The sequence below is a fragment of the Ochotona curzoniae genome, unplaced genomic scaffold (genome assembly GCF_017591425.1).
Source record: "Ochotona curzoniae isolate NIBS_2020 unplaced genomic scaffold, NIBS_Ocur_1.0 contig_2318, whole genome shotgun sequence".
In the NCBI taxonomy this organism is placed as follows: Eukaryota; Metazoa; Chordata; class Mammalia; order Lagomorpha; family Ochotonidae; genus Ochotona; species Ochotona curzoniae.
Window position 1 is genome coordinate 3,421,797 of NW_024465419.1, and position 22,587 is coordinate 3,444,383.

A 22,587-nucleotide genomic window follows, 5' to 3' on the forward strand; every position below is an offset into this window, starting at 1 on the left:
CTTTATTGGACATTAAACAACGCATACATATATGAAAACATCATATAATACCACACAAACATGTAATCTTAATGCATGAGTCCATATTTATTTGAAACTTTACGTAACAATTCTAACTCATTATGCTATCCTGAGAAGTTACAGAATCAATCTACAGCTTCCCTTTGGGGTTGGTTTAACTTTTGTTTACTTATTTGAAAAGGAGAGCAAAAAAGAGAAAATCCTCCATCTATGGGGTCAGTTCCCAAATGCACTCAGCAGCCGTGACTGAGCCAGGACAAAGCTAGAAATCCAGCCGTTCATCTGGGTCTCCCTGTATGGGTGGTAGGAACTCCAGCACCTGAGACATCATCCGTTTTCTCACATGTAGTAGAAGAGCCGTAAGTCAACCCAAATACTAAAAAGTGGGGATGCGGGCATCCTAGGCAGCAACTTAAGTCACTGAGCTAAACACCTGCCCCAGGAATCTCACTTAAACAGTCATTTCATGATTTCATGGCAGATATGTACATATAGCACAAATTCGAAGGCTCTTAATGAAGATAAAATGCAGACATACAAGTGATTCTCACTCACCTTTGAATGCTTCAATCTCCTTCCTACTGTGCTCTATAACATTACCTGGCTGAGAGGCTTACTGTTTGGATTCGATTGTGGTCAGTTTAAGTAAGCTGTATTTTTAAAACTTTTATTAATATAAAGAAAACAGACTTCATGTGTTTCATATATACAATTCCAGGATGATAAACATTCCTCAGAGATGGTCACTGTGAAGATGGACACATTATATGAAGGCCTTGTTTTAAAGTTCACAAAAAAAAAAGAAACATCCCCACTCGCCCACTCACTTCAAACCCCAGACAAAAATCCCCGCACAATACACCCCCAATAACCAAATACAATTAAAACCCCCCCCAAACCCACACCACACCCCACACACTCCACACTCCCCCCCCCATCACTTTCCCAAACCCAAAACCCCTCCAACCAACTATAACAAACACACAAAAAACACAAACCCCCACCACCCCTACCCACCACCAATGTGTGTGTTCCTCCCCCCCCAAATCCCCTTCATCCCATAAACACCCACCAAAAAAACACAAGAGAAAACACATCACTCAAAACCCCCCACACTTTCTCAAAAACATACCACCCTCAAAACCCTCAACAACCAAACAACACAAAGAAATAATCAAACATCCCTAACAAATAATCAACAAAATACTGCCTCATATACAACCCCACCCCTACCTATCAACCCCTCCCTCAAACTCAAAACAACACACAAAAACCACCTACCATCCCATAAACACATAAAACCACCCACTCACCCCCAAAACAAAAAATAAACCCCCACACCACCACAACCCATCCAACCCACCACATAAGACCCCCCCCCCAAACCATCACACCCCCACCACACTACCCCCCCCCCCCCCCCCCCCCCCCCCCCCCCCCCCCCCCCCCCCCCCCCCCCCCCCCCCCCCCCCCCCCCCCTGCCTTGACTGTGCCGGGATCCCATATGGACACCAGTTTGTGTCCCAGCTGCCCTATTTCTCATCTAACTCCTTGCTTGTGGCTTAGGATGGCATCAGAAGACAGCCCAAAACCTTGGGATCCTGTACCAGCATGGGAGATCCAGAAAAAAAAGTTCCTGACCTCAGATCAGCTCAGCTCCGTCCATTGCATTCACCTGGATGGAGTATCTTCCTCTGTGCCTCTCCTTCTCTCTGAAAATCCGACTTTTCAAGAAAAATAAATGAATCATTTTTTTAATTATTCATATTAATTCAGTCAATAACTATCAACTTGGTTTCCACCTGTATTAAAATCCTTACATGAATCCCTTTCTTCCCAAGCTGAATTTTCACTCCCTTTGTATCCCTCTGTTTTAAACATCAATTCCTTGTTGCTCTTGGTGTATACCATTTAATTCTGAAATCATTTAAAGTCTGGATTTAGTGCTCAAGAGGTGCCTGTACGGTTAGGTCGTTGGTATTCTTTGAAGTGCACGCAGGTAGCCCAGAGACTGGGCCTAGAATTAACCACTTGCTTTAGTCACACAAGCCTCTGACAAAAATACATAGCACAGCTGCCACCTGGTGGACATATACAATCATTTCATCACTCTACCTTGAGATAAGATCCTGAGACCCTAAAGCTGTTCCTCAGTATCAGATAATTATCCCAGAACCTTTGCAGAAACCAAAACCCAAAGATGCTCAAGTTCTTTACATAAAAAGGCCTAGTATTTGTGCATGACAAGCATGTTGTTCTTATGCAAATACTAATCCTATACACTCTGCACCATTTCTAAATTATTTGTAATGCCTAATACAATGCATACTGCATAGACACGATATTGTATGGTTTAGGGAATAGGAAAAATATACGTATTCAGCACAGACACAACTATAATAAACTCCACTGAAGAACACAGAAGACATCAGAGGCGGGGAGCTCGAAGAACTGTTCTAGAGAGATACTGAGGATGCACGAAATATGTGAAATCCTGTCCAGAGGACTGTCACAGCGCAGGGTGAGCCGACACAGTGCTCCGTTCGCCTGGCTTGAGCAGAGCGCTTGGCACATGGCACATTCAAGGTTTTGCTCTTGGAAACTCACTGGAATTACTTGTCAGAAAACATCTTCCGTCTCGGGTTGACTGAATCTGCTGATGTGGAACCCATGGACAGATCCTAAGGGCTGACTGTACAATCTTCAACTTGTAATGACTTGATTAATGACATTTTGCCTTTACAATGTTGTGGATATAGTTTCGAAGAGATTTAATTCAGCAATATCATTCAGAAGAAATAATTTTTCAGAATCTGAATTTGGGTCCTCTCCCTGGAGAGTCACGTGTATTCCTATGTTGTAATCCTGGGCTGCAAGCACAGCTCCGGGACAACACCACTCAGGACAGCAAACAACCTTCTGCGTGTGGTTGTGTAAACGACTGGTTACGCGTACTGTGTCGGGAGTTATGTCAGCTGTCCCTGGCACAGTTCTGACACACAGCGTCTTGGATTCACAGCGGATCTGTCAGGGTGAGCGCCCATAAATTGAGGAGCATTGCTATGGTGTTTTTCTAAAGATTCATTTACTCTACTCAATTTCAGGGCTACGAGATCTTTTCAAAGTAGAGTTTATGAGAATGAAAATATCATTGGAATGCTTAGAAGAAAAAAATTGCCTTCGCAGATACTTTTAAAGGTTACTGAAACACTGCTTTACAAGACACAACAAAGGGTAAAGTTCAAACTTTAGCCCTGAGTTTTTCCATATCTTATCTACATGTAAAAATTGGAAGTTAAGGGCCCGGCGCGGTGGCACAAGTGGTTAAGTCCTCGCCTTGCACGCCCGGGATCCCATATGGGCGCCGGTTCTAATCCCGGCAGCCCCGCTTCCCTTCCAGCTCCCTGCCTGTGGCCCGGGAAAGCAGTCGAGGACGGCCCAAAGCTTTGGGACCCTGCACCCGCATGGGAGACCCGGAAGAGTCTCCTGGCTTCGGATCGGCATAGCACCGGCCGTTGCGGCTCACTTGGGGAGTGAATCATTGGACGGAAGTTCTTCCTCTCTGTCTCTCCTCTCTGTATATCCGCCTTTCCAATAAAAAAAATAATAATAATAAAAATAATTTTTTTTTAAAAATTGGAAGTTAACAAAATGTTAAAAAATAATAATAATAAATGCCTTCAAAAGTGCTTCAAACCCATGCAACACACATGTAATAGGTATGTGCCCTGTCCCAATAATATGTTAGTACATGAATATAAATAATATACAGCCTCTGATGTCATGAACAAGATAATTTTAAATAAAAAGTAGATTGCATCATTATATATTGCTGATTCACAACTATAATTGCAATTTTTTTTTGCAATATTATCTGGATCACCCAGAATATTGTTTGAAATATTATTTTCAAAAAAACACTACATATTATAGTTTTCTAAAGTTCCTGGCTGTGTTAAGCTATCTCTCAATCTCCTTAATATATCGAAATATCACACTTCCCTTGCTTAAAATATATATTTCTCATCTCTCTTTCCTAAGGTACGAGTGATTAAATGTTTTACCTCTTCTTTCTCTAAAACAACTAAGAAAAAGAGCAGATTTTTCCAAGTACCAAAAAAAAAGATTCAAACTCCTTTTAAAACATGTCATTAGGGCCCAGCGCAGTAGCCTAGCAGTCCTTGCCTTCCACTCACCAGGATCCCATATGGGCACTGGTTCTAATCCCAACTGAACTAATTCCCATCTAGCTCCCTGCTTAATCAGTGCAGTTCTGGCCATTGCGGCCACTTGAGGAGGGAATCACTAGATGGAAGATCTTCTCTGTCTCTCCTCCTCTGTATATCTGACTTTCCAATAAAATAAATGCATCTTTTTTTTAAAAAGTGTCATTAAAATATGTACGTATACTCCATGAGTTGTTGTTGTTGTTGTTGTTGTTTGTCATCATGGGCCTAACCAACATCCAAATTAAGAAAAAAACATTACTAGTACCCCAAAAGTTATCACTTTTCCACTCGCTCTACTTCTTTTCCTTAATGTATGAAACACAACTGCTCTCCTGCTGCATCCATTTTGCTGCAAATGTCAGGGTTTCATTATTTTTGTACCTTAATAATATTTCATCTCATAAAGATACTACAGTCTCTGTATTCAGTTACCAGGTGATGGACACCTAGGATGATTCTAATCTTAGCTATTGTGAATTGAACATCTATAAATACAGGAGTGCGAGTAACTCAAATGCATTATTTTCTTTAGAATGTATTTCCAGAAGTGGGACGGATGGCTCATAAGGCTGATCTATTTCTAGTATCCCAAGGAATCTCTGTATTAATTCCATTATACCTGTGCCAATTTACATTCCCACTAACAGTATACTAGCTTTCTTGGCTAGGAGTGGAGAGAGGAGTAGATGACAGCATTCTAACTTGTGTGAGGTGATTACTTGTCCTTTTTATTGACATTTCTCTGGTGGCTAGTGATCTGGAGCATTTTTACCTGTGTCTCTTGGCCATTTGTCTTTACTCCTTTGAAAAATGCCTGTTCGTGTATTTTCCCATTTCTTTTGTTTATTTATTTACTTTTTTTTTTTTTTACTGGAAAGGCAGAGAGACAGAGAGGAAGATCTTCCATCCTATGGTTCACTCCCCAAGCAGCCGCACAGGCTGGAGCTGAGCCAATCCAAAGCAAGAAGCTTCCTCCAGGTCCCCCACACGGGTGCAGGGTCCCAAGGCTTTGGGCCGTCCTCAACTGCTTTCCCAGGCCACCACCAGGGAGCTGGATGAAAAGCAGAACCACCGGGATTAGAGCTGGCACCCATATGGAATCCCAGCACGTTCAAGATGAGGACTTTGACCACTACGCTATTGCACCATGCCTACTTTTCCCATATCTTAACCAGGTTGTTTTGCTGTTTCCCTGAATTTCTTAACATTTTACAAATATTTTTCCCCAACCTGTTGGTTGTCTCTTCACTTCACTGATTCCTGTGAATCTGTTGACATTTATGATACAGTATATGCTCTACCTAGAGAATATTCCATGTGCTGATAACAAGAATGTATATTCTGCAGCTCCACAATGAAATGTTCAATAGGTATCAGATCAATTTGATATACATAGTATTATAGGGTAGACTAGTTATGTTGTTTGTTTATTGATTTTTTTTGTTCTGAGTGATTATTCCATTGATAAAAGTGAAATATTCAAGTTCCCCATTGTTATTATTGCAATGGAATAGATCCTCTTTAGGATCCACTAATACTTGTTTTATTAAAATTGGTGCCATACATATGAAAAGATGCTCAGGCTCCCTAGCCATCAGAGAGATACAAATGAAAACCACGTTGAGGTACCACCTAACTCCAGTGAGGCTGGCCTGCACCCAGAACTCGAATAACAACACCTGCTGGCGTGGATGTGGGGAGAAAGGTACCCTCCTTCACTGCTGGTGGGAGTGTAGGCTAGTACAACCACTATGGAAATTAGTATGGAGAGTGCTGGGAAAATTGCAAATAAACCTGCCATATGACCCAGCTATCCCGCTCCTAGGAATATTCCCAAAAGGAGTGAAATCTGCCTGTGAGAAGGGGATCTGTAATTCTATATTTATAGCAGCACAATCTACAATTGCAAAGACGTGGAAGCAAACCAGATGTGCGTCCAAGGAAGAGTGGTTAAAGAAACTGTGGTATATCTACTCCATGGAATATTATGCAGCTATTAAGAAAAACAAAATTATTCTATTTACAACCAGGTGGTCCCAACTAGAAACCATTATGCTGAGTGAAATGAGTCAATCACAAAAGAACAAATACCATATATTCTCTCTCATATAAGGAAGCCAACATGGAAAGGGTAACTCCAACAGTCCAATCTATGCTGGTTTTTTGATGTTTTTACTTCAGTTTGGTTGCTTCCAAATAATCTCTATTCTCTAGTAGAATTCATCATGTGCTTATGAAGTATATGATGGCACCATTTTTCCCGAGAGACTTCTGTGTTTCCTTTTTGTCATGCATGTGTTGGCTATTCAGTGGTGTTACTTTTTTTCAGGGTGATATACTTTGTTGTCAATGTTGTTGGTGTTGTTGTTGATGTGGTTGTTATGAATTGATGTCAATCTGAAACAGTAATATTATTTCAACCCCAAACAACCTGTATCTCATGCAATAAGATATTGTGAAGTAATCAAGGAATCAATAATCAATATGAGTAGACTGCTTCTGATCTACATCAAAGAATTGTAAAATTGTAAGGCTCTAAACAAGATGGAAGAATCCACCATGGGGGGGGGGAGCGGGTTTTGGGGAGGGGAGGGGGGAATCCCAGTGCCTGTAAAACTGTGTCTCATGATGCAATGTAATAAAATAATAATAATAATAATAAATAATAATAATAATAAAAAGAAAAAAATAAAACCAAAAAAAAGAATCTTTAAATAAATAAATAAATAAATAAAAATAAATAAATAAATAAAATTGGTGCCATAAAGTCAGGTACTTAACATAATTACTATTGTCCATTTGCCTTACAAAACTCATTCCTTAACCCCCATAATGAGCTTTTTTAGTTTGTGTCTTAAAGTCGAGTTGATCTAGGCGTACAGTGATCCATGCTCATTGTATTATTTCCATTTGTGTGAAATACCTTTACCATCTTTTCACTTTCTATCTGTGAGCATCTTTATTGAGAAATGTGTGTTCCTTATAGGGAGTGTGGTGGTGGTGATTATTTTTAAATCCACTCAGTCAATCTGCATCTTTTAATGGAGATAACGGAGAACTTAGTCCATTTATTGATTATTAAAAATCATATATTTTATGTATTATTATGTATATATAAGTATTATATATATAAGTACTGTTGATAAGTAACAACTTGTTCCTGCATTTTTTTTACAAATATTAAGTCTCCTTAATTCTTTTACTGGGTTATTTTCTGCTCTCACATTCTTTCATGATGCTAAAAGTCCTTTTCTGTTTCTGTGTATAGCACATCCCTTAGTATTCCTTATAAGCATGGTCACAATTTTTTTTAGTTTTTTCTTATGTTACATCATTTGTGAAAAGAGAGCTTTGTTGGACAAAGTATTCTAGATTGGCATTTTTTTATTGTATTGCTTAGACTCATATATATATTTTTTTTTATTTTCTCCTAGGCTATAGATTTTTCATAGGAAACCACTAGTTTTCTGAGGAAACTACTAGTAACCTGGTGAGAAATCTCTTAAAAGTGATCTGGTTTCTCTGCCGTGTATATTTTAGATATTTTCCTTATGTTTTACTTTTTAAAGTTACACTATAATGTGTTATGGTGAGACTCCTTTTGTGACCATGATATTTGGAGCTCTATGCACCACCTGTAGCCTAACATTAATATGCTTCTACTAATTTGAAAAGTTGCTGCTATTCTCTCAGATATCTTCAGGAACTCCCAAACATTGCACATCTGGTCAACTAATGCCATACCCTGTATCTTGAACATTGTGTTTAGTACTTTTTGACTGACAGATATTCCAAAAGAACTGGCTTCTATATCAGATATTCTTTCTTCTGCCTCACCAGCCGGTTCAGAACTTCCACTACATTTTTACTTGACTTATTAAATATTTCACTTCCAACATTTTTGTGTAATTTTTCTTCAGTATTTCTCCAAAGAATTTCTCATCCATGCCATGTATAAATTTCTGTTTATTTTATATTCATTTTCTGATATTTTTGTCAATCTTCCCTTCTTCTCAATCCAAAATTAATGTATTATTATATACCTTTTGAAAAGTCATGTTGCCTACCTTGTTCATGCTTTTTTGTTTCCGCGTTAGTTTTGATGTCTCTGCGGGATCATTTGGTACCTCCATGGGGATGCTTTGTTTCACTTTTGGGCGATGAAGGCTTTATTCTGAGAAATGTGTCTAGTTCAGTGGTCCCTATGACTTACACTGGATTTCCACAACTGTGTGCTGATGTGAGCCTGGAGCTCTGGCCAGTACTTCTGCGTAGGGCAAGAGACCAGAGTTAAGCTCAAGTGGAGCATGATGTGGCATCTGTGGCTACAACCAGGGGCAGGAGCAGGAAGTGAGTTGGCTCATAATCCTAGCCCTTCGTGTGCCAAAGTGAACTGATAGATTTGTAGCCATGATTGTATGCACACTTCACCCACCCAGGCACCTGTATTATGCAGAACACCTACTTTATGGTGCATCCCCTGCACCCTCCATTAGATGTCCCCAGTGTACAGGGAGCTATTCCTGTGCACCACACAGGTACACAGGGAATCCGGCCACAACCCACATCCTTATGACTCCATGATCTATGCCCAATAACTCTCACAGTCACATGTGCAGGGGACTTACTCTCTGCCTTGCAAGCTGTCACTTCCCCCAATTCAGGGCAGAGAATGGTTGCAACTTCACTTCACTCAGTTGAGTCTGGTCCTTTGGTGGGGATAAGAGAAAGAGCAGTAGCATCTTGCTTCAAAGGGAAAAGTAGCCACTTAACCTCTGTCAGTGCTCCAGGCTTAACTCAAAGCCTGTGAGAAGCATGGAACTCTCCCCCAGTCAAAACCATAAAACCACCAGGGACCAAAGCTGTGTCAGCCTCCTCTCACTGTGCCTCATAGCACGTCAAGTTCAAACTGGGTGCCAGCCAGGTAGATGCAGAAGTGCCATGTGGCAAGTGGCTAGAAGCTGTGTCCCCTCATTTTGCCACTTCATGGGGTCTCTGTTCTGTTCTCCACTAAACATTTGCAGACTCCTGGTCCTCTTCTGTTGTCCTGGTTATCTGTCCATGGCTGAGGTCAGTGTGGTTTCTCCCCAGTCAGCTATCTTCGATCTCTATGTTCATATTCTGACACACCCTTTATACATAAGTGATGAAAGTATTTTATCTCCCTTCTCCTAAGTTATCTAGCCTATCACAAAAAAAGGGAAAAATAACAAAGCCAAATTCACAGTGTCTTTCTGAGGAAAATGTATACAGAGTAAATCTGTAACAGGGAGAGTTACAGATTTATTCTGTTCTTGGTATATAAGTCACATAATTGTTGCTTTAGAAGATTTATTAATCACATAAGTATCAATTCTTCCCCTTTCTTATTTGTCCAAAACTATGTCCCTTTTCGTTTCACTACAATTTTTCATTACTCACTGCAGAAGTTTACATAATAACCTCCCTATTTCAATCAAAAGAGGGCATCTCATACGATATTTTTTTTAAAGGCATACTCTATGTAGAGATAGCCTTTAGTTTTTAAAATAGCAGTTAGTCACTTTTTTAAAGATTTATTTATTTTGGTGGAAAGGCAGATATACAGAGAGGAGAAGAAAGAGCTGGAGCTGAGCCAATCTGAAGCCAGGAGTCAGGAGTCTCTTCCAGGTCTCCAACACAGATGCAGAGTCTCAAAGCTTTGGGCTGTCCTCAACTGCTTTCCCATGCCACCAGCAGGGAGCTTAATGGGAAGCAGGGATGCTGGGATTAGAACCAGCACCCATATGGGATCCCAGCAATTTCAAGGACTTTAGCCTCTAGGCTATCACACAAGGCCCAGCAGTTAATAATTTGTTATGGATTTAAGAGTTATATTGACATTCTTTTACTGAGTTGGTGCTTAGCCAGTCTCAGAGGGCCTGAGGACTCAGGCTGGGGGCCAGTGGAGCAGAGCATGTCTGGAAACTCCCCCAACATATTTGGGTGCCAGGTAGATGAATAGGGAGAGGGGTAAGGGCTGTTAGGGCCCCAAGCTGGCATGCTGGCATGGTGTGCTGGTGGTCTAGGCTTGTGATCTCATTAACATGCCTGAGTCCCAGCTGGATAGAAAGATAAGCCAGGGGGCTGAGGCCAAGCAGTTTGAAGGAGGGAAGCTAGAGGAACTTTCTGAGTCAGATGACCCATCCACATGGAAGTCCTGAGCTGGACTAATTAGCACTGAACACCACTGACAACCACCCACCAGCACACACTAAAGTTAAGCCTGGAGTCTGCCTAGTGGGACTCGACCACAGTTTCCACCAGTGTCAGAACAAGGAATGGGTAATGGGTAATGGCCATGACACTGACCATCATACAAGAAAACCAGGTCTAGGAGCAGATTCGGGAACGGAGGCAGTTATGTGGGCACAACCCTGTGGAAGTACAGTATCTGCTCGTTTGCTCAAGAGCTGTGATAGTGATGGGCTGAGCCAGATATGACCATGGGACCCCCAGACACACTTAGGCACTGGGGTTGGGAACAGGCCAGGCTGCTTCCGGCTGTAGCACCCATAAGCACATCCATGAATAGAGTCTGGGGTGGGCTGGATCAGAGCATACACTAGACCACACAAAGTCCAAGACAGAGGGAGTAGACTATGCTGGTAAGGGCCTCGCACCTGCTGACACATGTGAGATCAGAATTTGGAGTGGCCCAGCGGGGGAACATGGGGAATCCCCTGGTGGGTTATAGTTCCTGCTGATGAGCATGTGAATCAGTGTTGGGTTTTGGTCAGGCCAGATAAGGCTGCTCCATTGGTCAGCAAGTGTATGGGCTGGTTCTGGGAGTGGACCCGGCAGCTCAAACCTTAGCAACCCGGGTATATGCAAGAGCCAGAATGAAGAGCAGACCATGTTGAGCTAGGTTATAACACCTATCATTTTGCATGAAAACCAGGGATGGAACAGACTGGATAGAACTGAGCTATAGCACCTATCAATGATAGCTGGGACTTGGGGCAGCTGGGACAGGCCAGGCTGCAGCATCTTATGGCAAAGACCATGCAGGACTGGGTCAGAGCAACCACCAGCAAATAAAAGATCTATGGCTTAGAGTAGGTCACAGAGCTAAGGGAACACCCTGGCTGTATTGTGGTTCCTACTGGTGAACACAAGAGCCAGAATGTGAGCAGCAAACTAAACTACAGTACACCTTGGCATGGTTGTGAACTGGGTCTGGAGTATGCTAGACTGGGCTAAGCTCCAGCACCTGCTGGTGCTTGTGAGAGCCAGAATGAGGGTAGGATGGACTAGGCTGGATCTCGGAACCTGCTGAGCCATGCGAGAGCTGAGCCAGGGGGTGGACAAGGTGTGACTAGGCTGTAACACCCAATGGCAGGAGCCAAAATGAGTGGGGCCAGTAAGGTAAAAAAGAGCCAAGCACCCAACAGTGTGCACAAGATCTGTCACTGGGAGGTGACCTGATGGAGGAGCTTTGGGAACTCCTCTGTCAGGATGCAGTCCCTGCAGGTAAGCACAAGAACCAAAGCTTGGAGCAGCCCAGACCAGGCCAGGTTACAGTAGCCACCAGCATACAAGCGTACCAGGCTGGGCCAGTTCAAACCACCCACTGGCAGATGTGAGAAACAGGAAGGGGTTCAGTACAGGTCAAGATGGGCTATAACACCAGCAAGTTCACATTAGGCCTGAGACTGAGAGCTGGCTGGGCTGGGCTAGGTATAGCACCCAGCAGCATGAGCTGGGACTAGAGGCATGCCTGGCTGAGCCAGGCTACAGCACCCACTGGAAAATACCAAGTTGAAGCAAGCCATGCCAAACTGGGCCACAGCATCCACCAGCAAATGTAACACCCAAGTGGGGTGAGCAAGCCTGATGGGGAGCTGCAACAACTCCCCTGCTGGGCCAGTGCTATTGCATACGACCATAAGAGCTGGGACTGGGGGACAGATCAGGCTGGGCAGGGCTACAAAATCCACTAGCCTGAATGTGAACTGGGTTAGCGGGAGAGCCAGCCTGGGCTCAACAACAGTATCTACTGTTGCTTGAACCAGATTAAGTGTGGGATGCTTAGGCTTTGCTGCAGCATCGGTAGGCAGATGCTGGGACTAGGGGTAAGTCCTGTCAAGGTGGACCACAAAACCACCTGCAAAATGTAAAGAGTAGGCTTATCAGCAAAACTGTAGGTACCCCTTTGATGGACTGTAGCTCTCACCCGTGAGCATGAGAACTAGGGATCAGGGCAGACTTGGCTGGTCAGGCAATGGCACCCACAGGCATGAATATGAGCTGGATAGTAAAGTTAGTCAGGCTGAGCTAGGTTCCAACACCCTTTGATGTTAATGAGAGCCAAATGGGATGATAGATAGACTGGACCAGTCTGCTGCACACACCAGCATGTGCAGAAACCCAGGGCTAGGGGTGGACCTTGTGTGGGTTACTGGGGATTGCTCTGTCTTGGCTATAGTTCCCACTGGTGTACATGAGGTTATGTACTCTGTGATGGGCAGGGATGGGCTTGGGCACAGTATCCTCTGGTTTATATAAGAGATGAGCCTAGAGACAGAACTTAATCAGCAACTGCAACCACCAGTAGGTATGGTGTGTAGGCTGATGTGGGTGATGGACTAAGCCAGACCCCACATTGGCTGGCACACACAGGAGTCAGGTCTGGGGTCACCTATGGCAAGGTTTCTTTGGGGATCCTCTCAACGGGACCCTGGAGTCAGAACTCCAACCACGGGGAATATCACAGGATCTGTGATCTGACCATGGAGGTGCATGTGCCAGAACTGGGCCTCTTCAGTTGCTGAAACTTGTGCAGCAGATGGCATGCCAAGATGCACTTGGGGGACATGAAAAACAATTCATTAATGCCTGCAGGGGACATCTATTACCATGGAGGACAGAACAAATTGGACAACTCTCCCAGCCAAGCACTGACAGCAAGTATCTGGGTAAATGGAGATTCTAGAGGTGAATTGTCAGCCAACAGACCTTGGAAGATTTCTTCATCCTTGGAGCAATGAAATGAACAGCATTTCAGAACTATTGAAACCACTTGAGCAGTACCCTCAGTGCTTGTTTCACATCAGGGATCCAGTGATGACATCAGGTGGCCATCACCCATCCATGGGTAATGATATGGTTAAGGTAGAGGGAACAGTCCTCTCCCCGTCTCCCATTTTCCCCTCAGATACAGGAAGGATAAAATATAAGAACAATTGTCTCATCTACTTTTCCCCCTTGCTCAACCTTTCCCCCTCTATCCAGTGGTACACATGGGCATGCTTCCTTCTCAACTATTTAAACATCATCAAAAATAAAATGCTTTAAAAAGTCCCCATCACAGGCCTGGCATGGTAGTCTGGTGGCTATTGTGGCCTGGGAAAGCAGTCAAGGACAGCCCAGAAGAGGCTCCTGGCTCTCGGCTATGGATCAGCTCAGCTCCGGCCGTTGTGACCACTTGGAGATTGAATCATCAGACGAAAGATCTTCCTATCTCTCCTCTCTGTATTTCTGACATCACACTAATAAATAAATAAATAAATAAGTAAAGTCCCCATTCACAAACCACACAAAAGGGTAACACATTTGTTCCTTAAGTTAGAGTTCACAGATAACTGGGAGTTCTACCAATGTATGCTTGAGATCTAAAGGTTTGCTACAAATACTTGCAATTTTTTACATCTGTATCATAAATATATAATTCCATTTTAGAAAAAAAAAGTTACATTGAACTGAAACCAGTTATTCTGTGTGTAATTAATTTTTCTTGGGTCTTCATTACCTAAAATATATTATGTTAGCACCTCCGCACACTGCTCCAAGAATGTTAATTATCCTAACCTGAGTCAGTCACAAAGAAGACTTCTAGATGTCCAAACTGTCTCGGACTTTTTCTACACCATCATATAACCACTCCATGGAAAGAATCTTGAAAGTTCTCCTGTTGACTCCCAGACAATTTATTGTAATATTCAGATGAATTCATGGTTCACAGTCTGAACAAATTTATTTATCATTCTTGGCATCAATTAATGTTTCCATTTTTATTAAATGTTGAATTACTTCACATGAGCAAAAGAATTCTTTTAAGTTGATCAAGCAATTCACTTTCAGTGTGCAGAGAATTTTACTTACCATTTTTTTCTTTTACAGGTTAAATCATCCTAACTCCTTTAATTTTCCTTCATAGAACATGTCCATTTCTGCCTCTTATTTTTTTTTTTTTACTTTTTACTAATGTCTAAGGCCATACAGTATTTATTTTAAAGCTTTGAAAAGGTAACTTAGTGACAGAGCAATATTTTTGTAATCATGAGAAAATGGTGAATACTGTTTCCACGGAAATGCTTTCAACCTCAGTAGACATGCATTCTAATGAACTGAACTCATATATCTGGCACAAAAAAAAACATGAGATTACTATGAAAATCTTACCTTTTGTAAAACTCATCATTAAAATTAAGAAATAAAAATTTCATGCTACATCTTCCATTTATTCACAAATGTATTCAATATATTTTATACCAAGTTGAAAATATATAAAAAGAATTGTCTATCATACTTTTGATGCTCTAAACAAATTCATAAATCTAAGAAATCGTATGAATATAGTTCTAAAATAATAGGATAGAAATTCAGTCTGCAATTACTGGAAAAATGAAAAACAAAAAAAAAATAGTAAAAATCAAATTGGCTTTACAAGGATAAACTTTCCAGAGCAAGCTCATTTGGAAGGAGGAAATTCAAACAGACCATAAATTCTATATTTTATTGTATAACAGAGTTAAAAATAAATCAATAGAAAAAAGACTCTGCTAATACTAAAATTAAGAATTACTCTGTTCATCTTTGCTTTTAATATCAGTTAGATTTAGATTTAGTTAATCTCCCCAAATGAAGAGATTCTCAGTCGCAAAATATAAAGTATTTCTAACACATTCCTGTTGCTAATATTGAAGGTTACCTCAATTTCACAAATATCTAATAAGCAGGCTTGATTAAATATATCCAAAAAGAAGTAACAATTGATATTTTCTCTTACTACTTGACTAAGATTTGTTCTTGAGTCCTGGAATCGGTAATATAATAAGTTGCTATTCTCATCAACTGCTTTAAAGTTGTCATTTACCCAGCTACTGAAATGTTGAGTATCTGGATTCATATCACTGACAACTAGCCACGATGCGTACAAGCAAGTCAAGAAAAACCTTTTTGCAGAGTATGACTTAAGTATCTTTAAATTACTTTCTTCTTGTGTGTTCAAGTAGTCAATTACATCTGATTTTCTTCTTTTATCTACCAAGTCAATCATGCTATGCAAATAAAACTGATTGGATTTATCAACAATGGCCTTGTCAATAGCTTGTTTTCTAATACTGGCTCTATTGTTATGCTCAAAAATGTTTCCATTTGATTGTGGTAGATATTTCTTCCATAAACAGAAACCCCAAGAATTTTCAATATCAGAATCTTTGCAATATGCAAATCCTCGCTGTTCCTCATTTACAGGATGGATAATAACAGTTAGTATTGGGCAATGCTGACCACAAAGAGTATACAGTTTATCCAAAGAGTCACCTTCCTGAACAGCCCTATGAGTCACAGCACTGCCAGGCAATGGTTGGGTTTTAATAACATCAGGAGTTATAGGGTGAACTTTGTTACCAGCAGATGTAAAGGCATGAGTGGCAGTTGGACAAACTCTTTCTGACTGATGATTACCCTTTTCCTCTGCATTGTGTATTGGCCTGTTCTCCTTGGCACAGGTTTTCCTTTTAACATCTACCACATCGTCACCAAAAGGCTCAGAGTCACTACAATGAGGGATATTAAAGTAATTGCATTTCAATTCGACAGGTTGCATAAATTCTTCCACTTCTGAGGAGGAAAGTTCAGCCATAGTTGGGCCTGCAGCCAAATTTCCAAAATGTGAATAAGGGACCTCATTGCTGGTATTATCAAGTAGCGTATCAACTGATGTGGAATCTGCATTGCCATACATGCCAGGATGCTCAGACGAGACCCTCAGCAGATGATTTTCTCTCAGAAGCCACTTGCCCTTGTCAATCAGTATTCCTTCCTCTTTATCTCTAGAGATTCTGTTGTGATTATTTTGTTTTGAACCATGTTCTACAAGTTTGCCCCTTTGACAACTGTCCCTTACACTATTAGTATTGCATGTGTCTTGTTTTTCCTCCAGTAATTCCTGCAACACTGGTGACTGAACTTCAGAATCACTGTGACCTGTTTTCCTAGCTGACTGAAATTCTACAGAATTGTATGGGCAAACTTGAGATCTGTGTGTAGACCCAGGTAAAAAAGATGGTTTAGTAATCTCTGATTTACCAGAAAGCTTTTCTATTGCCCTTTTAACAAATCCTTTATTGTATTCTTTTTCTTGGGCAAAATCACTGGACATGCCATCACTGGGCGTTTTATAGGACTGCTCACTCTCACTGTCTGGTCTGTCATCTGACCAATCAGAAGCCACTGGACTTTTAAAGCACTTTTTAAAATAAGAAGAGGTGGCTGAATAGCTTCCACTTTCCATGCTTCTTATCATTGCTCTTACTCCCATCTTAGTCTCCCCTTCTTTCAGTTCTTTTTCAGGATTTTGCTTAGAATCATAGCAAAAAACTAAAGATGGTGGTGTTGTCAATCTCCTGCTAATTGTCTCACAAGTTACACCATTTCTGTTTTCTTCTGTAACATTCTTATCAACTATGTCTATCAATTCCACATTTTTACTAGCCTCTAATTCTTTTTTAACTGATTCTTCCCTGGATTGCTGTCCTCTATTTATCTTTGTGTTAAACATGATGGCGTGCTGGCTATCTAATTCTTCAAAAGACTCCAATTCTGAAATGCTTCTTTCACTTGATGTTATGCTGTTGGTTACTGAGCCTGGATCATCAGAGGTCCTTGAATCTTCCTTATCAAAGGACGTATATTCATTTTTACTCTGAAATTTATTCATTGGACAACTGTCAAACTCATCTACATAATCATGTTTCTTTTCTAATTTTGGCTCAATTTTATTTTGATAAAGGCCACAAGGGCTTATATTACTGACATTTTGATGTGATAACAATAAATCAAAGTCATTTTTACACTCAGAATCTGCCCAAATATTTGGGCCTTTCTGAATTTTATCTGCATTTTCTAACTCCTCAGTTAATTCCCAGTTATCAGAACATTTGTTTTCATTGGAATTTAACAACTCAGTGCTTTTGCACATCCTACAGGGAATGTGAGATTCAACAACTGGACAACCCGTTTCGTAAATATGGATCTCCTTTTGAGCACAAACTGTGTGGGAAGACACAGTATCAGTAAATGAACAGATCTCTCCAAGAAAAGAAGCCTTGTTCACGTAGATCTTATCTACAACACAACTGTCACTAGGGGGGAAAGTTTCATTGGGCTTACAAGTCTCTTTTAGAGGGTAAATCCTACCCATACTAGACATCTCACTGGGAGAGCATGTCACCTGGGCAACACAGACTTCAGCAACACCAGACTCATGAGCAGCACACTCTCCATCCAAAGATGACATTTTCTGTAATATCTCCTTTTCATCGCACTCAGCACTCTGAACATTGGCTATGCAGCAATTTTCAGAAAGGTCTTCAGGAGCCTTATCTTGTTCTTCCTCACTGATCCCAAAGTAATGTGTGGTTGACTCCACTAAATCAGCTACAGTAGCCTTCAAATCGCCAGCTTCCTCTGTGATAGCAATGTGCTTCAGAACTTCCAACAGTGCAAGTGTCTCTGAAGATCTGTTTTTAGTCTTTTCAGCATCACCTTGACAGGAACCACTCACACTTCCCTTTAGGTATAGCACTATCAGCCACGCTAGAAGAATATTAGTGGATGAATTACCTATCACAGAAGGGAAGGAAATATCTGAAAAGGAAGCTGGCATTTGAACAACTCCATTCTGAGACTTGTGCACATTAGAGGCTGACATTTGGAGTTGACGAAGCAAGAATGATAAGAAGTCTTCTGGAGTGTCCATAGAATCTACTTGAATGGCAGCTTCCACACTTTGCTCCTTTGTAGCTAGGTTTATTTCATGGTAAGTAAGCCTGTCCTCTGCTCCTGTCTTTTCAGATAATATCTGTCTGTTAGTACTACAATCATTAGTGGTTGGCTGTGAAAAAGTCTGATATTTACCCTGTGAAACTAAGCAAGAATCTTTCAGAGGTCCAACTTGATTCTCAAAGACACATTTAAGTTCTTCACGATTATCTTTAGTAATAGATTTACCTACCTCCGTAGATAGATCATTTTCTGCCAAACCATTATTTTTAGCTGGGTGCTTATCACCTTTCATAACAAAACCATTTCCTTTTCCAGAACTTGTATGGAAATTATTTCCTAGAAATCCACTATTGTTAAAACGTAACACACTCCTCTCATTTTTGCATACTGGAGCTGCTTTTCTAAGTTTTACAGTTGGATATGTATTTATGTTTTGCAACCACCTTTGTACATAATTCTGAATTGAAAGATGAGCAATATCATTAGGAAAATCACCTCTTTTCAGAGCTAAGGAATTTGCCCTGGTTGTACCATATTGTTTACTTACTATGGCACCTGATTTTAATCTGTTCCCTTTTGTTTTTTTCTGGCTTTTCAAAGTTATGTGTGAATCATTCATGTTTGAAATTAAGCTTTTCTTTGCCATTCCTCTCAAGTACCAAGACGCCATTTCTGCTTGAGACGACGGACTACAAAAAGCTTTGGATTTTTGTTCAAGGTTAAGTACATGAAATAAACTTTGATTTTCAAAAGTACCTTTGTAATATTTAGATGCATCATAGGAAAGTACGTTGTCTCCATTACCAGTCTCTTTCTTATTAGGTCCACCCAAACTGACTTGCTTCACGGACTTCAATTTTCTTTTGGTTAGGAGTCCTTGAACCCTAGAATTTTGAGTATTATTTGATTTCTTTCTAGGAAAATTCTTGGCAACTAGAGGATTGCCTACTGTGAGATTACTTTTTGAAAATGAATTGTTTGATTCAGCTATTATGTCATTTGCATGGAGGTCTTCCTCACAAAGCATCCCTCTTTTAAGAGAACTGTGGGAACCTTGCAATAAGGTTTGTTGTACAACTCTACCTCCTCTGTTGATCCTCTCCTTCCGACTGGGAATTCCTTTTGTTGCAATTTCTTCATCCTGATATCTGGAATTTGTCACAAGTTTCTGAGATTTCTTCTTCTTTTTTCTGGCAACACATGACAGAATCTCCTTTTCACTTTCTGGAAGATGTTGTAAACCATACTGAGCAAATTCATTAATTAGCCTGTCAATTCTTGTAGAAGACCCCTTTGAAGCTGGTGCCTCAGAAATGCTTTTGTCAGTTCCAGAGCTGTCACTTGAAGAATGAATTGCCTCTGTTGAAAAAGAACTGGACCTATCATTGATGTCATCATAAATTATGAAATTCTTGATCCCAGTTTTGTTGCCCGATACCACACCTTCCTCAACAATGGAATTCTCTGATACAGTTAATGGCAAGCTATTATTATGGGACATCTCTAACATCTTCTGGCTTGAGATTTCTATAACACCAGCACTTACTGCACTTGATTTGAGCAGTCTGCTTTCCTTTTTTCTTTCTAAAGATGACTCCATTTGCTCATTATTATCCATCTGAACAAGCACTGGTTTGTTAGATAATGATGACATTTTGCTGCAAGAATGTGTGAACATGTGATACTCAGATTTGTTTTCCCCACCCTCCCTTTCTTCACTGTAAGAAAACTGTTTCTCTTGAACCTCAGTTTCAGATACTAAGGTCATGCTTCCTATTACGGATTTCTTTTGTCTCACTCTTCTTGGCCCAGGTGTTGGAGGCCTATAAAACTGATGCTTCACTTGATCTTGAGTGTCCTGGATGACATCTGTATCTATAGCACCATTCTCCCAACTAGCAGAACTGCAAGTTTCAGCTCCTTGACCCGTCACTGTCATTTGAGTGTTGATCTCCTCTGCCAAATTTCCCTCTTGATTACTGCCTTTCTCAAGAGGTGAGGCATCTGCAGACAAGGAGTATGCTGCAAGCGTTAAACCCGATGACTGATCATCTCCTCTTTCCGGAAAGCTGCTTATTGCACTCTTCTCATTCTTATTAGAAAGATCAGCTCTACTGACGGTGGTGGTCCATTTTATACTTTCCTCCCCTTTTATCTTGAACCGAACTTTCATCTCAACTGTCATGGTGCCATCTTGATTAAAAATAATTGATTTCTCAATATCATCTTCAGTAGGATATATTGACAAGTTTTGAGAACCATTTTTTTCTAAGGCCAAGTAATTTTCAGGAGCAAAAGAACAGTCTGAGTAGCTATCATTATTGTGTGTTTTGTCCAAAGAAACTGAGTAAATCTGGGACTCTGGGGCTGAAGGCACATGTGTGTTCACTTTGAAGATTTTTAAGAGTAAAAGATTTCAACAGCAAAACATAAGGCGGGCAGTAAAAAAAGTTACAAACATCCATTGGAAAAGGCAGCAAAGAAAGAAGAAAAAGAAGAATTAAAATGAACACTATCACATTTTCAGTATCTCATAGTCAAATATTATTAGTACATTATTTCTTAGCTCTGCACATTCAATGGGTTATGAGTCATTTCTTCAAGTCAATCTTACAGACCCATAATTTTACCTCAATGAGAAGATTTATAAACCTTTAACATTAATAAGATAATTTTAATAGCAAAATAGAAGTCTACGGGAAAAAAATGTTGCAAAGAAGTGTCTCTTTCATTTTGCTTGCCAACTCTGAAATTGAACTCTAAACAGACAATGCTTACTTATTCAAAAAAATCATTTGTGTATATTATCTGTGCATATTAAAGAGAGACAAATGAAGTCTTATGAAGCCAGATACCCTTATGGCTCATTTAACACTGAGTTAATAAATAATAATTATTACTTTAGCATTCCCTTTGTATAATTACTATAGTTGATTTAACATGAAGGGCACAAGAGAACAGAAGTAAATGTAAGGCCTGGTATTAGTTGCCTTCTGAAGGTGCAGCATTAGAGTTAACTTGAGCACCTCTGCTTTTTCAAGTCTATTACATTACTATTATTAATCTTTATAGATTTATTCATATTGGCCATCATGTATACATCATTAACATTTCACCATATAAACATAAAAGTACTTTTTCTGATTTTTGCTATAATTTTACCAAACTGACAAATGGGTATCAGGTCCATGAGCCCCAGAGATGGGAGGTCCAGTTAGGGCCAGGGGTTGACTGGTCCAGATCCTTGGGCCTGCCTGTGCGGTGGGTGCCCGGTCCATGAACCCGGTGGGTAGGGGTGCAGCGGGGCCTTGGTTTGCCTGTGAGAGCTAGTCCTCCTGAGTGGAAGAGATGGAGCTATGGAGAGTGGGCCCTGATGCACATGGAGGGTATGGCAGCCCATTGGAACCTGCAGAGGACATCTGTTACCAAAGCAGAGGAAAAAACTGGACAATAACCCTAGTCAAACAATGACAGCAAAAATCTGGTCAAATGGAGACTATAAGATCAACTATGGCAGCCAATGGACATTAGAAGGGTTTTCCCATCCTTAGCTCAGCGAGACAGAGAGTACTTCAAAACCATCAAAACCACCTGGGCAGAACCCTCAGAGCATGCACCACATTGGGACCTTAGGTTGCTATCAGGGGCCTCTCCCCACCCTGGGTGCTGGGGTAGTTGGCATGGTTCATCTTCTTATCTCCCCTTCCCCCCAGAAACAGGAGGAGGAATTAGAAAATTTGGAAACAGTAATCACATCCACTTTTCCCTAACTTTCGATCCATTCCACCTTGATCAACTATGCAAACATCATCAAAAATAAGATTAAAAACATAAAATTTTTAAAAGCATATTATTCCATGTCTAAAGAGAATGAAAGCTAATTGGCAGCTAAATTACCCTGGAAATACTGACACAATGCGCAATGAAACTAGTCATAATCCTCACCTGTCTCAATGATAAAACCATATCATGCAGCACATAGGAAAGAACGAGCAACTTAGACCATTGTTACCTGGCATGAAATGACTGCATGGATTTTTTTAAATAAATAAAAAAGTAGTTTTAAGAACCTATTATGTTCACCAGGATAACTTCAGAAGATAAAAACACATTGATAGACTTGAAACACAGTCATTCTACTAACATGAGCTCACCTGGGAATGCTACACTCCTTTCATAAATAAATAAATTGTTCAATCCGAGACACATCACACAATTTCCACACATTTTTTTGCAAAGCTTGATATGTTGACTATTTCTTATAACTAGGTACTTTAAGAGTGGAGAAGAGAAAAGGAGAAGGGAG

At 40.6% G+C, this 22,587-nt stretch overlaps 1 protein-coding gene across 2 annotated transcripts in view; it reads right to left on the reverse strand.

Annotated features, from left to right (window-relative positions):
- The window catches only part of RP1 (RP1 axonemal microtubule associated), a 129,400-nt gene that overhangs the window by 104,542 nt on the left and 2,271 nt on the right, over positions 1-22,587 (reverse strand). Inside the window, exon 3 of one of the 2 annotated variants that reach the window (XM_040972559.1) lies at positions 15,115-20,669. The exons of the other annotated variant lie outside the window; for it this stretch is intronic. Coding sequence (XP_040828493.1) covers positions 15,115-20,669 — 5,555 coding nt within the window. Of the gene's footprint in view, positions 1-15,114; positions 20,670-22,587 lie in introns of those variants that run through there. 2 annotated transcript variants of the gene reach the window in all.